This window comes from Eptesicus fuscus, chromosome 17, assembly GCF_027574615.1.
Source record: "Eptesicus fuscus isolate TK198812 chromosome 17, DD_ASM_mEF_20220401, whole genome shotgun sequence".
NCBI classification, from domain to species: Eukaryota; Metazoa; Chordata; class Mammalia; order Chiroptera; family Vespertilionidae; genus Eptesicus; species Eptesicus fuscus.
This window is the reverse complement of record NC_072489.1, coordinates 61243025-61266030: the sequence shown is the minus strand read 5'-3', so window position 1 is coordinate 61266030 and position 23006 is coordinate 61243025. Positions and strand designations below refer to the sequence as shown.

Here is a 23006-nt window from a genome sequence, read left to right as displayed (position 1 = left end):
TGGGAAGGGACCACAGGATGGCTCCAGGATGTGTCTGGCCCATCTTGCCCAGTCCCCATCAGCCGGACTCCAGCAGCAAGCTAACCTACTGGTTGGAGCATCTGCCCCCTGGTGGTCAGTGCGCATCATAGCAACTGGTCGAACAGTCGGACACTTAGCACACTGGGCTTTTATATATATAGATTAGGCAAGGTGTCTCTTCTACAACTAAACCATAAGCTTAATGGCAAAATCGAACATTTAGAGACTCCCAACATTCTCCTGCCTTAGCTTTATTTGGGCTCTCAGGCTCCGCAGGGCCAAGGAGCCAAGTCCTGAGCTCAATGACTGGAGACTAGGAGGAGCTGGAGACTGGGGGGAGTTGGAGACTGGGGGGAAGCTGGAGACTGGGGAGAAGCTGAAGACTGGGAGTGGGGAGCTGGAGACTGAGGGGGGGGGGTAGCAGCCAATAACTTGTCATCAGGTAGCCCCTGGGAAATTCCAGGCTAAAACAATATCAACGGAAAGCCCTCAACCAATTCCCAAATACATTAAGGAAAAAAAGAGCACATTGGCCATGTTAAATTTTTATTTTTCCCCCTCCCTCATGTCCATAGGCCCAGTCAGAAATAGATCACTTTAGCTAAGGCAAAGTACATCTCCAATCATTAAGTGGAAAAAGCAAATCACACAGAAAATGACAGAAATCATCACTGAGCTTCAATCTTGATCCTTCCCCTTGTTTTCACCAGAGATGACAGCTTCCACCCTGAAGCCGTGTCACCAGGGGCGAGAGGCACTGAAAGCACGCGTGCTTGGTGCAGCTCCAGGTGTGCGGCTGCTGCGCTCCACGTCCCACCTGCACCTGGGAACCCGGAGACGAAGACGACAGATCCTGAGGCTGAGGGGCTACAACCCAGCTGGGGAGTCAGAGTATCGCCCACACTGGGATACAAACGTGAAACCTGCTGAGCTTCTAGCTGCCAGAATATGGATGACACCTGCTACTCTCAGCCTCAGCCCCACCAACTCTTTCCTCGGTGCTCCTGTGCACGACACCAAGACTGAGCCAGGAAGCAAGGAAAGCAGGCTCTTCTCGCTGGCCTGGAGCGGCCCGAGACGCTGGGGTTGGCCAGGTGGCCAGGAAGTGAAGGCATGACTTCGAACCCACAACGGCTCTAAATCCAAGCGTCTCTACACTCTCAGCCACCTCCCTTTCTATTTTTTCCCAGTCTCACGCATCTCCTGCAAGTTATTCCGTATCAGCTGCAGCTCACAAGGACTCCTTGGTTCCCTGAATAGCTAAATTTTTTCTTTATCTCACCATTTTATCACTAGCTTCTCAGTTCTCATCTGCAGAACCGCCGTGAGGACTAAACGAGAAGTGAACGAGGCACCTAGAGTAGGGCCTGTTACAAGAAGTCCTCAGTCACAGGAAGTCCTCAGTCACAGGAAGTCCTCTGCTCTTCCCTAATCAATCCACAGATTTTTAAAAGCTCTTCCGAACCAAATGAAGCGTCCCTGATGTCAGCCTCTGCCTAGGCTTCTCCAGCTCGTTAACACCTCGGCAGTTCAGAGAAAATAAGGCTGATGTTAAAACAGTTACAGGAGCGAGAGATACAATACTGTTCTTTACAACGAAGGATTGATTTCACTCTGCTTATTAAAGTAGATGATGTACTTAAAAAGCAGCAATGGCCTGTTATGAAGGTGAACAGCTCTGTAAGTTATCGAAATTCTTATCAAGAAAGTCTGCGTTCATCTCGTTTCTGTTACTGAAGCATGAATGTGTCACAACAAAAGGATCAAGTAAGTGATCTGTGCCCCACACAAGATGTCCATCGGCGATGCTAGTGCTCAGGTCGGTGTAACTTACCTCCAACGGTGAGGTGCAAAGGAATCCTGTGAACTGCAGTCACATTTGAATAGAATCAGGTTCATCCAGTAAATGAGCAGCAAAAGAGAACAGAAAAGGAAAACTTATTACACACATTTTCATCAAGAGCACTTCAAGTAACCCCAAAGTCCACGTATAACATCAATGCCTCATACATAGCATAGCCATCCAGAGCACAGCGAAGGTCAGTGTGGCCCACAGTGGGCATCTGACGACTTGAATTACATTAAGTAAAACTTTTTTTAAAGAATCTGTATAAAAACAACTAAGTCCTAAAGTATTTCTTCAAAGTTTCACTTCACAACGCTGTATAAGAAAGCGCCCGCTCGAAGGGAAGAGCCAGCGTCTGCCTGACCAAAGTCAAGTAAACGCCAAGCAAAGGACAAGGTCTACATCGGGAGGAAGGGAGGAGAGAGAGAAATAAAGTCAAGAGCAAAATAGGAGGTTGGATTTGAATGAATCCCAGAAGCTCTGGGTTTAGGAGAGGCAAAAAGCAATCCAACATTTTATAATAGTCCCATTTACATGAAATATTCATAATAAGAAATCTCTAGAGACAGAAAGCGGATGAGGGTTGCCTGGGGAGGGGGGTCTGCTAATGGGTAATGAAAATGTTTTAAAATTAGATGATGGTGGTAAAATCATTGATTGTACACCTTAGGGGTGAAATCTGTAGTATGTGAATGATACCTCAAGCTAATAAATAAAAGCTCCCCTCCACCCCCACCAGTTTTTCTCAGTGGATAGAGCATTGGCTTGCGGACTGAACGGTTCCCGGTTCAATTCCGGTCAAGGGCACATGCCTGGGTTGTGGGCTCGATCTCCAGTAGGGGGCGAGCAGGAGGCAGCCGATCAATGACTCTCATCACTGATGCTTCTAACTCTTTCCCTCTCCCTTCCTCTCTGACATCAGTACAACTATATCCCGTCCCCAAAACAGGCTGGGTGAGCCCAAATGACAGAGGGCAGGTACGGCTCCACTCGGTGACAGTTACCCTGTTCAGCGCTCCTTCCCCAGCCACACGCATATCTTTCCGCTCTGCTCTTTCTCTGACGCGCACAGAAGCTTGCAGAATCTCACCTGAAACTAAGAATGCTGCCTCCCAGCATTTAAACAACGACGCATAAATTTTGGGGGAGGCAGTCAAGCACAAATGACAAAGCAAAGTGCAGGTTTGCTCTGAGCCCAGGACTCCACCTACCTCATACATATTCATAATGGTAATTCGTGTTTTCTTAGATGTCCTTACAAAATCAACATTTCAAACCCCTTGAGTTACAATAATGATGAAATACCCAAGTAGCATAAACTCTTGATCTTTCTAAATGCAAATTAACTACATGCACAGTGAGTTAGGCCTGCTCCCAAGCCCTGCTGGATCCCCCCTAGCCAGCACTCACAGGGAACACAAATGATTTTATTTTCTCTTAGAGATACACACAGAAATGTTGCACAATGAAATTACATGATGTCTGGGATTTTCTTAAAAAATCACTGAGGGGTCAGGAGGGAAGTAATGGGGTGAGTGTGTAGACAAAACAAGACTGGTCATTATATTATACGAGTGAGGACAGGAGATGAGTATTTGAGAATTCATTATACGAATCTCTACTGTGCGAATGTTTCAAGTTTCCATAATAAAGTTTAAAAAACTGTATCATGTGGTGAAGGCAGGGGCGGGCTAGAAAGGGTCAATGGTGAAAAAAAGGGGGCATCTGTAATACTTTCAACAATAAAGACAAAAATAAATTTAAAATAAAATTTTAAAAAACCTGTATCAGACACTTCCTCCCCCAAATACTCAAGTAAATATTGCTGAAATATTACTAGTACACACCAAAGCCACGTAATTAACTAATATCCTATAGGCTCTCGATGCCAGGGAATACCAAAATACAGAGACAAAAGAATGTTTTCTTAAATTGTATCAATATGCAATTCGATTATATTAACTGTTAAGAGAACTTTCTGAAAGTGCAAGGTATAACAAAATTTTAAATTCTCATAATGCTGATATGAAACAAGTCATTCTACTGAAATTTAAAGTGCAAGCTTTGTTGTTTTGGGTCCTTTTTACAGTAGCCCAACATGAGACAGACTGACTGCACACTTATAGATACCACTTACACACTTGGTCAGACTAGCTCCAAACAAGACCACACATCTCCACAGCATGACAGGTCCAGGTATTGCCAATAGCTGTTAGTATTATTAGTAGTATTTTATCATTTTTAATATGAATGCAAACCTATGAAAAGAACTTTTAAAAAGTATTTTAAGATTTGTTAGCTAAAATGTGCAAAGGACGATGTCTTATCTATGTGTCCCCAAAACCTACCATACTGACGAAACATGCTAGGAATTAAATGTTTATACAATTGGTTGAATAGAAGAATCACACTCATCCATAGCCAAGGGGAAAGAAATATGGGAGCCATTTTAAAAATAAAATTTTGAACTATTTCTAAAGTGTCACAGAAAAGCTTTTACATATGTGTGTGTAAATATGTTTATATACACATATATACCTACAGCTTATATTTCTAGGCCTACACAAATATATTCCTATTTTTACACATTCTTAAAGACAGAATTATGCTCGGGGTAAATAATCATGTATGTTAATACATATTCTTGTATAACTACTAACTGGAAGAAAATCGACTGCTTTTTCATCATGCAAGCAGCTCCCTAAAATTATCTGGCGTATTAAATGAATTACCACAGCAAACCACAAGCTCTCCTTGTTTGGACTAGCCATCAACAGGCAGCACTGTTCACTTGTCAAGTCCTTCGGAGGAGGCCATAAAGCACGAGGCTCCTCAGGTTTAATGGGAAAAGCAGACCTAAATTACAGGAGCTCACGACCCAAGGTGCTCGCGACAAGGTGATTCCTATCACGTGAGCTTTGCACGCACTAAACGGTGCTCACTCGTTGGAGGTGGATTTCTCAACACTCAGGAAATTAAAGCAGCTTTCACTTATAGAAAAACAACGTCAAGAGCTTCTGGCTTCCTTTGAATGTTCCTTTTGCTTCATGTCCCACGTTTCAAGAACACAGTTTTCTTTGAGTAGTTTTCCGTTGGCTGCGACTTCTCTCCAGCTGCTTCTTAGGAACCGTCAACTCAGCGGTGGGTCCTCCCCACGAGTTCCTGGGCCCCGCTCCAGGCACCGGCCCAGGCACTCTGCCGGGCACCGTGCCTTTCTTCTGACTCTAGCGGAGTATTTTCACAAGTTGGTGTAATAGCACAAGGAACGCTACAGGTTATGGGAATCTGACAGAGTTCTTCAAAAGCAAGAACCGCCATCACCAGAGCACAAATCCAGAAACATCCTCAGTTCCTTTGTCTCCAGCTCCAAATAAAGCCGTTGGAAAATACGCATATAAATCTTCCCCAAATGATACCTTTTATAGGTTTTATGTGATATAAAAGTAACTTAAAGACTAAAATTACAGCCCTGACCGGTGTGGCTCAGTGGATAGAGCATCGGCCTGTGGACTGAAGGGTCCCAGGTTCGATTCCAGGTCAAGGGCATGTACCTTGGTTGTGGGCACATCCCCTGTGGGGGGTGTGCAGGAGGCAGCTGATTGGTGTTTCTCTCTCATCGATGTTTCTGGCTCTCTATCCCTCTCCCTTCCTCTCTGTAAAAAATAAATAAAATAAAATAAAAAGACTAAAATTACATGCTGATGAACTACACAGAATGGTTTGAAATATTACTTTTTTCCTTTGAAAGGACTAATTCTAATTTAATATTAAAAATTTAAACATATGTAATCTTTTCATTCAAACAAATATTTGAAATAAGACAGAAAAACAAAACACCAAAGAAAAATATAATTCTGATTGCAAATGTTGGCTGGTGGCCCTGACCTGCCGCCTCCCCATGGTGGTCTTCTGCATCCTAGCAGCCAACGTGTAGCCAATCACTGTTAGCCAAGCTCCTTCCTTTATCCAATCTTTACAACCAACTCACGTTTCCCACAGGACCTGACGGGAGCAGCAGTGGGGGCTGAGAGCAAAGGCAGGGTGCCTACAGAGTGCCACCCTGATGGCCTCAGCCTCCAGGTCACGTTCTCACCCAAAGCGTACAAGGCTGTAAACCTAACGAGCATGTTTGGTGTCGTGTCCATACCACTCCGTCTAAATGATCTAGCACTGGGCACACCTATCTTCATGCAGGTGGTTAATCAACAATCAACATTCATTTCATGCCAAACATTCCACTTCATTCTCTCATTATTCAGCTTTCGAGAAACAACACAGGTATGTGCATATTAATATATTAGTTGTTACATTATGTTACTAGAGGCCCGGTGCATGAGACTTGTGCACTGAGGGTAGGGGAGGTCCCCTCAGCCTGGCCTGCACCCTCTCACAGTCAGGGACCCCTCGCTCCTTACCACCCTCCTGCTCGCTGCTCCTTACTGTTCAGCTCGCTGCTCCTTAGCACTGCCTCAGAGACGGGAGAGGCTCCCACCACCACCCCTGCGCTCACTGCCATGAGCCTGGCTTCTGGCTGAGCAGTGCTCCCCTGTAGGAGCACACTGACCACCAGAGGGCAGCTCCTGCATCGAGCATCTGCCCCCTTGTGGTCAGTATGCATCATAGCAACCAGTTGTTCACTGTTCAATTTGCATATTAGGCTTTTACTGTATAGGATACGTTCATGAGAGGTCAGTTATCAAGCTACTCTAGAACTTCAGACATTCAAACTAAAAGGTGATAAAGGTTGATGAAAAGCATTCCCTGGTGCTTTTACCCCGTCACACAAGGACCCCTCCACTTCCGTTACCTGGTGCTCGTTTCCAGGACAATTACTAGCACCAGCGTGCTCCCTGCACCTGCCCTCCTCCTCCTCAACCCATTCCTGCCAACCACCATCTCTACTCACTCTCTATGCCAACTGCTAATGACAATCTCTGACCACCCCGCCACCCCAAAGGGCCCCACTAGCGCAGATATCTCGACTGCTGACTCACATGCTGCCTACCAAAGGCTTCTCCAACAGTACCTGGCACACACTATGTGCTCAATACATATTTTAACAAACACGTTAAGAGACCACAAGGTAGAGAGCGGAAGCGCTAAAACTAGACAAACTAACAACTGACATCAAGAAGAGAAAGGAAAGAGGCTGAAAGAGTCAATTAGAGAAAAAGGCAGTCATCTGCGGGCACTTGCACAGAAAACCCGGGGCAGGGCACCATCAGCAGTCAGTCCTGCTCAGCACTGGGAGGAGGCAGAGGACTACCATGCATTCGTGAAGGACTGTCACTGCACATGATTTGAGAACATAAAATCTTGGCAATGAAGATGTTTCAATTACCTGGAAAATCTGCTTACGCTGAACATGTCGTTCACTGGCGCCAGTTCTTCTATAGACACTGTTTAGGCCACTGTAACTTCGCCACACGGTACAATGTGGCCCAGGATAAGGCACTCAAATTGGGAGGCACTACTCTGCTATTGCTCCCCCATGTTATCTTGGACAAATCGCCTAATTCTCAAATAGGGGAAGTCAATCTACACTACCACTAACTTCCCTTTGTCTCTAAGGTATGATGCTATGCTTTACGATCTGAGATGAGTTTCTGGAAATTACTGACCAAAATAAACTTTAAGGAAAAACATTCCCAGTGCTATTTAACACAAACTCTTTTGCATCTCCCCCCAAATTAACATTATGCTAAGAATACAATAGAGCCTCTACTAACTTATTTAAGTGATTCAAAAGCTTTGGTAATTTAACTATTAGTAAATGTCTCACACACCTTAAGACAGATTACAATATGAAAGTACCCTGACTTAGAAGTTGCTCATAAAAAGTGAGTTTTTTAGCCAAAACTGGTTTGGCTCAGTGTAGAGCGTCGGCCTGCGGACTGAAAGGTCCCAGGTTCGATTCCGGTCAGGGGCATGTACCTTGGTTGCGGGCACATCCCCAGTAGGGGTTGTGCAAGAGGCAACTGATCGATGTTTCTCTATCATCGATGTTTCTAACTCTCTATCCCTCTCTCTTCCTCTCTGTAAAAAATCAATATATATTTTTTTAAAAAGTGAGTTTTTTAATTGAATTAAACCAATAACTGCCTAAGCCCTCTACTTTATTCAGCTAAGTTAGCCCTGGCCTTAAAAAAAATATGAAAAATATTTCAAAATACTCAGAGCTTGCCTTCATTGTATGAGTTAGATACTGATAAAATAGTGCATGCCTATGCACATGACTGGTTTGTCTGCATACCTGAAGGAACTGTCAGTCTGATACAGCGGTAACTTCTAAACGTAAGCTATTCTTTTCATACACACAGAGTAAGACTACTAAGAGGGGAAGTGAAGCTGAAAGCATCTGTAAGTTAGATTCCAAAAAATATTAAATCTGTCACAAGCAACCAGTCACCTGTAATTATCATATTCAACGCCTCAATGCAAACTCCTTCTACCCAACGGCAGAAGGAAAGCATTTATCCTCCTTCCCAGGATGTAAACACAGGGCTGTATCCCATACTGGCAGGGCTGACCGGGATCAAAACGCAGACCTGTTCTGGAGCCAGGGCGCCACCTGCTGGCTGGAGCCATGCACAACCCAGTATTCCATTAGCTCCTGTGTTTCTCCTCCAGGTCTGGCCTTTTCATGACCACATTCACTGTCTGACCACATATGCCTAATGTAAGACAGCCTTCCCCTGAACAAGCACCCCTGAGGCGTGCAGATCTCCTTATCTGCATCGCTCACAAGAAGTGCTCTGAACTCCTGTAGCAGTTTCCACGAAGGCACGGGAGCCTGGAATAACCTCAATCCCGGTAGGAACATCTGCAGCAGTGACACCTCCTTACACAGAGGGTTGCTAGGTAGCTCACAGGCTTGATGTTGCCTATCAGTGAGCCCCAATTTACTATCTTGTCTAGAGAAGATCCTGCTCATGAAGCAAGGGTGTCCCTCAGAGAGAAAGGAGACAGAGAGCAGCGGCATGAGGGGCTGCAGGCCATAGGAGCAGAGAGCTACTCAGCACCCCCAAGAATTGTTACCCACTGCCAACAGCAGTCCAAAAATATCAAATGGGAAGTCCCAGAAATAAACAGTTCGTAGGTGTTACACAGCACACCACTCTGGGCGTGTGAGCAGATCTCCTGCCATGCCGTTCCACCCACCCAGGATACCAATCACCCGTGTCCAGCGTATCCAGGCATACATGCTCCTCCCTTGGTTACCAGAAAGACCAAGCTCACATAACTTTATTACATTCACTGTTACACTGCACCACGTTACTGTTGGTCACTGCTGTCCATCTCCTCTGTGCCTGATCTACAGATTAAACGTTGCACAGGCATGTGCAGGAAGAACATGGCACAGACAGGATTTGGGGCACGAAGACTGGCGGTAACGAGCACGCAGTGACGTCTGATGACAACAGATACACACACTGCATTCCGGTTCCCGGGCAGAACACCGCGTAAGAACACATCCTTTTCCCGGAGGATTTAAAATGTCGACATGTAGAACGCATTTTCGTAATATTCAGTATCACACACTGAAAGTAGAGAGTATTATACACTCCACTTAACAGATAAAGTGGCATAAGAAAGTATATTACTTCTTCACACACAAGCCCATCACATAGGAAACGTTTAACAAAGGGTACCTCGGTCTTCCCACACTCCTCGGGCGGATCCTGGTGTATGGCCATTTGATACTTGACATACAAAGAAAACGACTGGCTGAGGGACGACTTGAACTCTGGGTCCTCAAAGGAGACAGGTACTAACCTCACCTTCAGAGCAAGGAAGATACAAGCAAACGCTATTGAAACACCGCCGCCTGATGATGCGCTTCTGAAGGTGAGGCCAAGTAAGATCTCCGCAATTCCCCTTCCAAAGCTCAGCACTGGGTTCTCCAGGAAATGAGTGACCCTGGGAGGGTGACGGCATAGAACCTGAAGCACTAACTTCACACTAACAAAGGCCAAGACATGGATCTTCCTGTTTTGGGTTTCCCTCGACCCACCTATGTAGTTTTCTGCACGCCCTGGAGTCAATGTGGCTGCTGATGGCCATGGCCGCTCCTTTTGTCACCACAAGGTAAGTGCTGTAAGCCTTTTCCTCTTCCAGATTTTTCCTGGGTAATTTGATTTATGTAGTTATAAGCAATGAGGACTTTTGTTCAAATACTCTATCTTACTTTTCTAACTCTCCTCAGTTGAGTCTGGGCAGGATATTAACAGAGTAAGGCAGCTGCTATGAATGAACACTTCTACATGTGACTTGAAAATGGGGAGAGCGTATTAACCTGTTGTGCAAAGTGTGCCTACCATAAAATGCAAAGGTTTTTTGCATTTTTCTCAAATATTTTTACTTAGACCTCTATTATTTTTAGATAAATGCATCTAAACAGTGATTTTAATTAAAGATCATTCATTTTGTGTGTTCCTTTTCCACTTTGAAATCACACGACTGGCTCTAGGCACAATTTGCACTTTCAGAATGTCCGTCAATCCAGTTCTGTCTCTTTGCAGATATGCTGCAAACAGAATATAAATAAAATGCACCACAAGTAAACCGAGAGTTCATACAGGGACATCGAGTGGAAGGGAGAGTTCCGTATGCACAGAACATTACGCTTGGCCTGCTGACCTGGCTGACAGTTGGTTCATCAGGTGAGTGGTTGTGAATAACCATCTGGTATCGTTTATAGACCTGGTACGACTCCAGCATTGTGGCTTTGAACTGAGAACTTGGTGGAGATGATCTCACCACCCTCACCTTCAGAAGGAGTTAAAAACAATATCCATTAATTCATGTGCTTATTTCATGGAATATGCATTAACAGTTACTCCCACCCAAAAAGAACCAAATGCTCCAATACAAACATTAATGCATAAATATGTAATAGTTTAACATTAAAAATCTACCAGTTAGTAAATAAATGTAAAAAGTTATTTCTCCAATGTACAGGCTCGTTAAGAAGGCAGAGGACCCTGTCTCAATTCTAAGACTAGCTGAAGTCGATGACCCCATTATGGAAGCTGCTCTCTTGTAAACGACAGGGTACTTCTGACACTCAGGGTACAAACACAAATACACACTCTTCCATCCTAGCTGTGTGCAACTCACCTGCGGTTAGTCAGTCAGAAATTCTGGAAATATGAATATATTTTTTGGACACACTGATGAGCCGTTGCTAATGCTAAACTTACCACCTTTTTTATGAATGTAAAAGACAACAGAGTGCTCCTATTTTATAACATGGCTAAGAATGCGGACTCTAACTCAGATTCCCTTCACTCAAATCTTAACGTCACCGTTGTGCTCAATATACAAGTTAACCTGTGTAACTTAGATTACTCATATGTAAAATGAGGAAGAGTTAAAAACAGTAATTGCAAGCAGTAATAGCTAACATTTATTTTAATATTAATTAGTTACTAACCAGTCAAAATGGGTTAGCAGAACAAGATAGTAAAACAGAAAATCAAAAGCAATCTAATAAAAAGGCCTATGTCACGTAGGCCCTGAGAAGTAATTCTTCTATGAAGAAAGCGTGACAGTGGACAGCAGGTCTCTATCCGTCCGGGGGGCCATTACATTAAAAAGCAAAAGCTGCCTACTGTAAACAGCTAGGTTAGATGTGCCTGGTGCCCTGAATACCTTACTATTTATGATCAAAAGGTAAACGACTCCTCATAAAATGTTTAAAGTAGTGTGTTAATTCCTTTCTTACAAGCTGGGAAGGAGAAAGTCAAGAACAAAATCAGAGTGGCCCAGGAAGTATGAGCCAAAGCTGTTAAAAGGTACACCTGACAACATACTGTCCGAAGGTTTACATTACACTGTGTTCAAGTTAGCTTTTAATATCAATGTTCCGTGATAAGAAATGTTCTTAGGTGACATTAAACTATAAACTCAAAGGATGAGCAGTTACTAATCATGTATGAGAACATGATAGTATCATCATGGCTAATGTTTTAGAAAACAAGGTATAAATACCAAACGAATACTGAAAAACCTAGACTTAATCTGGAATGTAAGTCAATTTGGGAAAAGTAACAGGAACACTCTAAAAGTATTCCTATCATGCTAATCTGGCTGGGGAAGTAACGAGAAGTTTTTACAGGAGAGCGACTGAGTACTGCTTCGTTACGCCCTAACTGCTGGCCTGCACAGGTGATGCTGCTGCTTGGCCAAGATCAGGAGGACAGAACAGCGACAACAGTGATGCGCCGCGTGTGACCTCTTCTCCTTCACTATCTAAACCAAAACTGCCAAAAATGAAATTTAAATAGATGGGGTTTTTTTTGCTTTTTTCACTTTAACTACTAAATTTCAATAAAAGTATACAGAAAGCCAGAGACTTTACGCAGCAAAACATGCAAAAACCTGGATTTGCTTTGTTAACTTTAGTCAAACTGCCTGTTTTTTTTAATCTTAAGTTTCTCTCAAGTAGCAGCTGACTTAGTAAACACAAATGCTACTCCATCCAATCCACTTTAATTTCCCAGTTTAAACAACGTATCAATGGATTAATATAACCTCAAATGAAAATATACAAGGTACTCAACAAAAAAACAAATACAGCAAAACAAAACATTGTTATGTTCTCCAAAGTACCTCTAACTTATGTGACGAATCCTCTGGTAAAGATTCAAAAATTAACTCTTCCAGCGACTTGGGCTGGTTGGGTTTGGTCTTTGGTTCCCGTGGAGCCTGGAAGCCCTCAGGCCCCCCAGCCGGGCTCTGCTGCATGAGCTTTAACCTCTTCCTCTCCTTCCGGATTTCCTTTGCTTTCCGACATGGAGGCTTGCTCAAATCTGCCCCTTTGCCTAAAACGAATTTCAGAATATTAGACCAATCACATTTGACTCTGGAAATGTTTTTTCAAGTCTCAAAGACTCCTGAGAGATCCAGCTGTCAGGTGAGCTTCAGGGCAGGTGTCTGAGAGGGTCCTGGTATGGAACCGAAAGTCAATCTTAAAATTCTACCTTGGAAGCAAGAACTGCTGGAGAAGGTAAAGAGGCACAGAACTTTCTAGACAGCTTATTGTTGAAAACCTCTCTTTTTAAAAAATATCTACTTCCTCTCTGCCTTTGAGAGTCGAGAGAACATAATCAAGTATCTTCTGCTCAGGACACGGCTGCCTCCGGCCCACATTCTGAGCGCTGGGGACAGAGACACGCTGAGCCCAGGTAGAAAGATGTGCTGATCCCAGAGCACACTGGCAGGTTCTCAATGAAAAACACCTTTACGCAGTTGACAGTATGTCTCTCTCCACCTAACTGAGGAGTTGCATTAGTTAGCTCTAGTCAATCAGAATTTTAATCAAACCTCTTTAAAAGGTAAAAATTTTAACTATCTGGGACCCCACAATTTTAAGATATCACATATTGAAAATGACCCTCAACCTTATACCAAGCTAGACTCCTCCTGGCATCCATTTCCCATATCCTCGATATGGGCCAGTGCAATAGTAACAGCAGTTCACGAGTAATCGTCGTCATAGAAACAGTAGTACCAAAAATGGGAGATATGTGTAATACTATCAGTACAACAAAAATCCTAAGGACCATCAACTGTAAGTCAGTGACTCTTTCAAATGAGGGGAGAGTACATGGAAGTTCATTAAAATAGTCAGTTTTCATGTGTCTGTTTGAAATTCTCCAAAATGGCTTTTTAATCTGATACACAAGTAATTTTTATAATAAAAAAATTAAAAAGAACTAACCCTATCACTCTAGTAAAAGTTGAAGGAAATTATCTAAATCATCAAAATATTTTAATGGCTTATTCTCATTTTTTAGGATAAAATCTCAGACCAACATCAATTTAAATGCCATGGAAGTCTTACATAAAAAACACACTATTCAACAAAAATACAGTTTTCTGTGCTTTTATATATGTAGCAAAGAAAAACTAAAATAGTACTAAATAGTACTAAAAATCCTTTGTTCTTAAACATAAGAACAAATTCAAGAAATGAAGCATAAAAACCATCCAAATTATTTTTATAAAATGTTGAAAGAACTATATACACATTCATGCACACAAGCACATTATATACCCATTTAATGCTAAATAAAATTTTTAAACTTATTGTTATAAGTGAAAATATAGAAAAAATCTTACCTTTTTAAAAGTGAAATTAAATATCAAAATCTCAAATTTTTTAAATTAAAATTTATTATGATTACCTAAAGAAAACTAATGATAAACAAGAATTTTATGACGTCTATACTGTGGACATAATACCAAAAATTACTTTGTCTCACTTAACACCAAGAACAAAAATGTTTAGCATATCTTCTCACTAAAAAGGTTTGGTTCTGAAGCCTCGAGGGCCCTAAGGTAGTAAGAAGAGATGGAGCTCCTTTCAAATGTGTTTGGGGATAACAAGGCTATCGTCATGGTTATCAGACATTGGTTTTAAAAAGATGTGACTTGTCCATCTAAACCCGGTAGTAAGCTGTCTAAAACAGATCCGTTTTGTGATTCAGGAGTAACTCTCACTTCCAGCTGACGAGAGGACCCGGTAGCATTCCCAGCACAAAGCGGGGCACCTGACAAGATGTCAGCGACAACGGGCGTACCTGGCTTAGGAACGGCGTGCACTTCCACCGCGTGGGACGGCTCCCCAGAGCCCAGCTCCTCGTTTCTGTCCTGTGACTGAATAAATTCCTTAGATTCCTCTTTCTTTGTGCTTTTTCCTTTCTTCTTCACTTCCCGCTCTAAGCTCTCTTTGAGGTTATCGCCGAGATTTTTAAGGTCACACTGTAGATCCAATCTATTGATTAGCGCCATGTCCCCGGCGACAGCATCCTCCATGCTGGGCTCCATAGGCTCATCTACAAATAAGAAAACAGCAAAGTCCATCAGCCGGACACAGTGAAGGCACATGAAGGGGAGCAATGTCCCTTCACCCTCCGTAGCAGAAGCTCCTGTGTGCCCACAAATCCACCCTCCTGTCCTCCGCGCAGCAGAGCTGCAGCCAGGACCGGGGCAGCCCAGCAAGGGACCGCACTGCCATCCTCTGCCAGTTGGGACCAAGTTCCCACCAACAAAATATAACCAAACAGATACGCCCAATGGTGCCTCCCTTGTTTTAAAGGAAACGTGTGCCCTGAACTCCCATCCTTTCCCCTCAGCACTGGCAGGATCAGCAAAACCAGAGCGACCTTGGGAACACATGGAGGGCAGCCCAAAATGGCCAGCCTGGCACACCACCCCGACTGCTATCACTGAAGAGACGTCCCTGCATTTTGGCGTCTCTGTATTACAGCTTTTACCCTAATGAGTACATCACTCCTATTAACTAAGTTGTAGACATAAGTAATTCAGAAAATTATACAAGTCAAATAAAGAACCGAGCATAAAAGCTACATAGAAAGACAGGCAACTGGGGGGGGGGGGGGGGGGGTAAATGGGAGATGTCTGTAATACTACCAACAATAAAATATATATTAAAAATAAAAAGGGCAGGCAACCATCACTTTACAAATGAACAGCATCCTCAAAGCTTATCTAAATATTAGTTTTTGAAACTCAGAACATGATTCCCAGCCACTGAAGAGTTTGTATTGACTAACCAACAAAATCTATTTAACCTGTAAGATCACGAACGGACAGTAAGAAGCAGAGCTCGCCAACATCCTGATGCTTCCAAAGCTCCAACTGCCCCTGGCCCTCCATGACCTGAGCCTCTGGCCTCTGTTGTCCAGCTCTGCCCAGTCAGCTCCAGCCTGTCCTGAATCCTGGTCCATATGGACAGTGCATGAGGGCAAAGAACGTAGCTGTCTTGCTGGCCACTGTCTTTCCAGTGCTTAAAAAAGGGACTGGGACATTGTAGGCATCAAAGCACATGTGGGAATGAATTAACAAGCTAAGACGGGGGTGGGAGGCTCCCAAGATAAGGCATTTCCTAGGGCAGACGGAAGCAAGAGCTTGAAGAATGGGTGCCTTCTCAACTCTTATATATGTATTTAGGCACTGCCTATGAGAAAAGGGTTTTTTGTTTGTTTTTTAAGTAACAAAACTGAAAATGCAAAGTATCTGTAACCACAGTTAATTAAATGTTACTAATTATCTTTAAGAAATTCACACATTAAAAAAAAAATTGATCAGACAAGTGAGAAACAGAACTTCAGGCAATATAGCTTACTGAAGTCAGTCTCACTTAACAGTCAAAGGGACTGCAATCATACGCAAGTTGCACGTGAGCACCTGGTCTCCAGAGCAATACCCCTTCCCGATTCCTTCGCAAGGATATTACTGGGATCAAGTAAGAGAAGAGTTGCCAAAGCACCATGAAAACTACAATTTCCATAAACTCCAGAACACTGTATCTCGAAAAAGACCCTCAATCTTTCATCAAGCAAGACTCGCCTCGCATGCATTTCCCACACCCTTGATGTGGGGCCAGGGAATAGTAACAGCTGTTCCCGAGTAACTGTCGTCATAGAAACAGTGGTCCCTGACTGTGGTGAGGACCCTGTTCCCTGACGGAAAGTGAGAACCCTGGAAAGAGACATCATTTTAAAGCCAACAGTTTTTAGACCCCATCTCATCTTACCCTCACAACTTCCTTTGGAAATTTCCCCTTTAGCCAGAAATTTCAACATTTTTTTCAAAACCTTCTTGTGAGATTTTGATGGCTGAAACTGTAAAGCTCGGCACCTAGAAAGCAAAATAAATATTTAAAAAATGAACTCAACTCTGAAGAAATGAACCAGTTATGGACAGTATCCAGTATATTGAGACAAAGCTTATGCCTGGGATTTCTGGATAAAGACAAGGCTTAATGTAGCCTCTAACCTCACCTCAAATCTCACTAAAACTAAGGATTAGGGGAAGAAGACATAATACACTAGGAAAAAGAGGATGGGAGAAATGCTGGAAGCTGGAAAGCAGGACGACAAGTGGTAGCTGACTGAGCAGACAAAGAAAGTTAACCCTGAACCAACAGTGAGAGAAGCCCAAAGGATACCCATACAAGCCTCAGGGGCCACTGACACCTGTGTCAGACACCACAGGGGATATGCAAGAAGGTGCATCTACAACTAGGAAGAGCCCTCAAAGTAGGTTCTGGAAGCAGCTGGATGTCAGGTGCCCTCCCCGGCCCTGCACAGAGGACGCCCTCACAACCCAGTAGAAAACTGCAGTTTCAGGAGAGGGAGACAGAGCCTCCTACACGAGGGCCACAAGCACGCGGGGAGCAGCGGACGGTACCGAGACCTCCTGGAGGGGAGGCCTTCTCTCCCAATGTGACCAGACCTGAAAGCACTGACGTTGGGGAACCCCAACAGAACAGCCCAGCCAGATCCCCTACTCAAAGCCCACGGGAAGCAAGACCTGCCCGGGCACACGGGATTCCCAATGGGACCCTGGGAAGCTGGAACTGCCAGACACTTGAGGAGGGCCTGCTACAAAGAGAGGCACCAACAAAACTGAGCTCCCTGGCCAGAGAGAAAATCTTTTCATATTAGGATGTGGTGAAGGGGGCAGAGGGTAAACCCACAAGATTATGAAAAATTGAATACTTTGTAGGAAAATAAGACTTTTTAGTTTAAGTTTTCTAGTGAAGAAAAGTGGACTCTGAATGCATGTGGCAGTTCAGGTTTGAGCCCTCCTGCTGCTCCTCTTCCCCCAAATCCGACCTAGGACCGCCAGAATGTATGCAGTGTGAAGTTATATAATAGAACAGGGGAAGCCCTGGGCTAAACCTATAGAAATTTTATATCTAAAAGTAATTTGAGTATTTACCAATATTTTGCAATATTTCATGGTATCAGTCACTACACTGCCAAATGAAGAGGATATCTTTTCATATATTTATACTAGAGGCCCGGTGCACGGATATGTGCACCGGTGGGGTCCCTCGGCCTGGCCTGTGCCCTCTCGCAATCCGGGACCCCTAGAGGGATGTCAGACTGCCGGTTTCGGCCCGATCCCCGGGGTCCCTCAGCCTGGCCTACTTAGAATGAAAATTAACATTTAAAACAAGCAAGACTCTACTAAAAAACTACACAATCTTCTTATTATGAAGCCTCTTTCTATTAATCAAAATTCTTACCTTATAGTGTATTGAGGACAACACGTTTGATTCATCACAGGCTTGTACACATATCTCCCACTTCTAAAATTGTAAAATAGCTTTGTTAATTTTTACATATTTCTCATATATACCGAAGTAGATTACTATAGAAGCACAAACTTAATTGGGGAATAAATCTAATCAATAACGCAGAAACGCATTTAGGTTTAGTGACTCTTCCTAAGTGACATCTTGCAACGTGGGTGTGCTGAGGCCAGCTTCTCCTGTTAGACCTTACCCATGCCCTCCCAGGCCAATCCCGTCACCTCCTCAGCAGCACCTGCCACCCCTTCCATGCCTGAGCTACCACCCTGATCCTCACTTCCAGGGCAGAGACAACTGCCCTGGAGGCGGTGGGACCGAGGCACGCTGCTGCCTGTGATAGCCACACTTGGGGGTTCCATGTGCAACAGCACAAAGTACCCCCACACCAACCTGTTCCTTTCATGCTTTCTAGAGCTCAGTTAATGGCAGAGCCATGACTTTGTGGGCTGAAATTCGTATGTTGAAGCCCTAACCCCCAGCACCCCAGAATGTGACTGTTTAGAGATAAGGCCTTTAAAGAGGTGATTGGGTTAAAAAGAAGCTGTTAGGATGAGCCACAATCCAGTCTGATAGGCGTCCTTATAAGAAAAGAAAATGGAAACACAAAGGGATGAGGCACCAGGGAAGCCCACCCAAAAAGAAGGACCGTGTGTGGACACAGGGAGAAGGCAGCCATGTGCAAGCCAAGGAGAGGCCTCAGTAGAAACCAGAGCTCCAGACACCTTGGTTTTGAACTTCTAGCCTCCAGATCTGAGAGAAAACAAATTTTTGCTAAGCTGCCCCATCTGTGGCACATTGTTACGGCAGCCCAAACAAACATTCAGTTCAGTTCAGTTCCCGAGCCAGAACCGAGGGGTCATCTTAAGACTCCTCCCTCTAATGAGCTCCATTTCCTGTCAGCAATCTTTCTACTTCTAAAATGAACCTTCAGCCCTGGCCAGTTTGGCTCAGTGGATAGAGCACTGGCCTGCGGACTGAAGGGTCCCGGGTTCGATTCCGGTCAAGGGCACATGCCCAGGTTGCAGGCTCGATCCCCAGTAGGGGACGTGCAGGAGGCAGCCAATCAATGATTCTCTCTCATCACTGATGTTTCTCTCTCTCCCTCTCCCTTCTTCTTTGAAATCAATAAAAATATATTTTGAAAAAAAATAAATAAAATAAAATAAACCTTCAACCTGTCACTCCTGTCTCTCGCCACTGCTGAGCCTCACACCCCAGCACTGCGTCATCCTGGAACCAGTCTTCGGCCTCTCGGACCACCTCTCAGACACCTCTCTGCTACGTAAACGATGATTTCCAAAGCTCAAGTGCCGTCACATTCCTGTTCGACACAAAGGCCGTCAGTGGTTCCCTTCTGCCTTTAAAAAGGTTCCTTATCAGGGACACTAAGTCCTTCAGCACCTGGCCTGTGTCTACTTTGGAACCCCGTTGTTATTAAACTTAAGGGAAGTTGTGAAGTTTCATCTGCTGTGCTTAATCACAGGTCTCTTGATTGGCACAGGGCACTTAACACTGCTCATACTACTTACGTAAGGAACTTTACCTAATAGTTACTTTAAAGTCATCCACAGAAAAATAACTACCAAAGAAATCTTAGCCATCGAAGGCAATGCAATGTGTGGGCCTTAATGGAATCCTGACTCAAATAAACCAACTGGGATGTGAGGGCGATCTGGCTGCGACATCTGTCACCCATTGATCACCAGGGTTGATTCGGCTGATCTGGCTGGCTAGGCGGGTGTCCCCCTCCTCCCTCACCGATCCATGTGCTTCCCTCCCGAAGCTGCGCGCTCCGTCTAAGAGGACGACCTTCCCCCCAGAGGAGAGGACCGTCTTCGGTCAAGGGTATACGAGTAGCTGCGCTCCCCTGCTAGAACCTCCAAAGAAGCTCTCAAACAAACCAACTGTTATAAAAACACACACATCTGAGATGAGCAGAAAATCTAATCAAAACTAGGTAACAGGTAAAGAATTATTAATTTTGTAAGGTATAGCAAATGGTATTATGGATATCTTGCAAAGGAAAAAGAACCTTCTCTCTTAGAAAGCACACTTATTACAGGTATACTGGCATGACACCTGAAATTTGGTTTAAATTATTTTGTGGGGGGAGAAGTCGGCTTGGGCTGCTGTCATGAAGTGCTACAGGCTGAGTGGCTTCTAAACAACAGAAATGTATTCCTCACAGTTCTGGGGGCTGGGACGTCCAAGACCAAGGCCCGGTAGATCAGTGTCTCGTGAAGACAAGCTTCCTGGCTCCTGTTCTCAGTGCATCCTCACATGGGAGAAGGGGCAGGGAGCTCTCTCTTAAAGGGCACTAATCTCATTCATGAGGGCTCCACCCTTATGCTAACCACCTCCCAAAGGATACCCCTCCAAATACCATTATAACGGGAATTAGGATTGAAGCTATAAAGTTTGGTCGGACACAAGCATTCAATCCATTGCAGGGACCAAAAAGAATTGATGAGCCCTGGCCAGTGCGGCTCTCAGTTGGCTGAGCCTGTGCACCAAAAGGTTGCTGTTGGGGTGTGTGTGGGAGGGAGGCAACTGATCAATGTTCTCTATCCCACTGATGTTTCTCTCTCTCTCTCTCAAATCAATAAAATAAAAAGATTTAAAAAACACACCGTACTTAAAAAACAACAACAAAGAATCAATGGAATAAGACTGGCAAAATGTTAACAACTGCCGAAGCTTAGTGATAAACACATTAGCTTCATCATAATGTACCTTCTATGTCTGTATATATTTGAAGTTTTCCTAGTAAACATCACTAAAAAGAGAGAGAACAAAATCATTACATAAAGGGATAAAAAACGTCTTAAACCTCTTCCCAACAGCAGAAAAACGTTTTAAAAGAAAACGGTGTTTTTTCTCTCACTTCTAAGAACCCGAGGAACAGAGGAGCCTCCCTGCGCTCCGGCATTTACCTCCGCCATCCTCGGTCGATCAGGTCCTGGTAGTCCTGCACTGTCATGGAATGCGCCCACATGCCTGAAAGACAAGTAACGCGTCACCTTGCAGGCTGGACTCTGTACTTCTTAAATTCAAAGCAGTTTTTTTTAACGTGAATACAGAAGCAAAAAAAGAAAATCTAGGTCACACTGGAGGAACAGAAGTTTGCATAGTTTATACTTGTTGGTTTGACATAATACAAATGAAAATTATGATATATTCTCCTGAATTAAAAAAACACACACCAGAGTGATCACATTTAATTCAGGCTTAGTCGATAGTCTCCATGACATCATAAATTCAGCTTCTCAGTGCAATCAGATTACATCACACCTTTAAACAATGATATCCCCAATAACATAAGCTAGTCTCTTCAGAAAAATTAAGAAGCAAATGTTTTCTTGTGCATATGAATTCTCCTGATTTTTATATATGTTACACTGAAAACAGGACAAAAACATGTAATAATATTCCTTTTAAGTACAAAACTAAAAGTAACCCTAATGCCTAGGAACAGGAAAGTGATTACAGGATGTACGTATTACCGATATGGTGAAATGATCACACAACCGTGAAAATGGAGCCTATGAGAACACCATGAGAGGTCCATTAAAAAGAGTGTTAAAAGCAGCCTGGGAGTTCCTGTTGTAAGTAAACTGCATCCGGCCTACAGACAGGTGTGTGTGTGTGTGGGGGGGGGGGGGGCAGGGGGTGTCTGCGGAGGGAGGCAGGGCTGCACCCCGCGGCGCCCAGAACCCCAGCAGCCGTGCGCAGCCCATGTCACCCTCTGCGAAACGGGAAGAGAGCCTACCTCCCCGGCAGCCTGGTGTCCCAGGGCCAAGATGATCGGAATGAAAATGGGGATCGGACAAACGCAGTCATCTCTTTAGGTGCAAGGTCGGAAGCAGGTTTCTCCCACAAGACTTTAGACATGGGACCTCTTCACCCATTATTTCCTCTCAGTAAAACTACTAGGATAACTTAAAAACCTGTTTAAATGTTAGTTTTAGACAATGACTACAGCTTCCCTATCACCCACGTCACAGTGACGACTGTAAAGTCCCGAACACGCAGGAACCTCTGAGCCTCAGGCGAACACCGTCACCATCGGGGTTTCTTCCAACGAATCACGTCAAATGTCACTGCACCCCGTTTACTCTTCCGAGTGTCGCCCCACCGCACACGCGCCCCCTCAGCTCGTCCCCCCTCGGTGACTGCCTCCCGCCGCCGGTGCCCTCAGAGGAAAAGGGCAGCTGGGGTCGCCCCCACCGCCCCTTTTCAAGAGGGAGCCACCGACAGGGACGTCTGGGGGGAAACCCGTCCCACAAGCTGGGCTTCCGGGACACGGGCTTCCCCACTCGCCGGGGAGGACTCGGAGGAACAGCCGCCACGCTGTTTACAAACACACCCGCCCGGGAGGCGGCGGACAAATGGCGGGGCGTCACGCGGGCGGTGACACCGGGCCTCGCCAGCAGCGACGGCCGCCGGGGGGCCGTGTTTTCTCCCGGAGACGTCGGTTCCCGGGGCCGGCACCTGTGCGCGCACCGCTCCCGGCACCGTCTACGGGGACGCTCCCCCGCCCCTCGGCGGCGGCACCGACACGCCACGGCGCCCGGGCACGGCGTGCCGGCGCCTGTCCACCGTCCTGGCTGCTCGCACGTCAGGGCGGCGGAGCGGACGTGCACGGGAGCTTCGCTGCGGAAGCCGGTGCGGCCGGTTCCCACCCTGACAGCCGCGGGGGACGGCGGCCGGGGCCCCGCCGAGCCGAGGGGCCGCGACCCCGAGGCCGCCCCGCCCGCTCACCATTGGAGCGGCTTCCCGACTCGTTCTTGCAGTAACCGCAGCGGTAGAAGTCCTCGCCCTCGAAGTACTCCACCAGGCTGGACGACAGGGCGGCGCAGGAAGCCATGGCCGCGACGCCCCCCGCCTCATTCGCCGCCGCCCCACAATGCACCACGCCACCCGGATGCCTCCGGCCAGGCGCCCCTCAGCCCGCCGCCGCCCCACAATGCACCGCGCCGACCGGACGCCTCAGGCCGGCCCTCCCCT

General features: G+C 45.2%; 1 protein-coding gene across 15 annotated transcripts in view; it reads right to left on the bottom strand.

Moving 5' to 3' along the window:
• Nucleotides 1-23006, bottom strand: part of ATE1 (arginyltransferase 1) — a 53178-nt gene that overhangs the window by 29539 nt on the left and 633 nt on the right. The window contains exons 1-9 of one of the 15 annotated variants that reach the window (XM_028136390.2): nt 22761-23003; nt 20933-20996; nt 17934-17996; nt 16434-16537; nt 14455-14709; nt 12482-12693; nt 10508-10636; nt 9520-9648; nt 1856-1888 (exon numbers count right to left, since the gene is read on the bottom strand). In XM_028136390.2, coding sequence (XP_027992191.1) covers nt 1856-1888; nt 9520-9648; nt 10508-10636; nt 12482-12693; nt 14455-14709; nt 16434-16537; nt 17934-17996; nt 20933-20996; nt 22761-22866 — 1095 coding nt within the window. In that variant the 5' untranslated portion in view covers nt 22867-23003. Of the gene's footprint in view, nt 1-1855; nt 1889-9519; nt 9649-10507; nt 10637-12481; nt 12694-14454; nt 14710-16433; nt 16538-17933; nt 17997-19174; nt 19234-20932; nt 20997-21768; nt 21962-22760; nt 23004-23006 lie in introns of those variants that run through there. The other 14 variants (XM_028136375.2, XM_054729049.1, XM_028136377.2 and 11 more) reach the window with 14 other exon arrangements.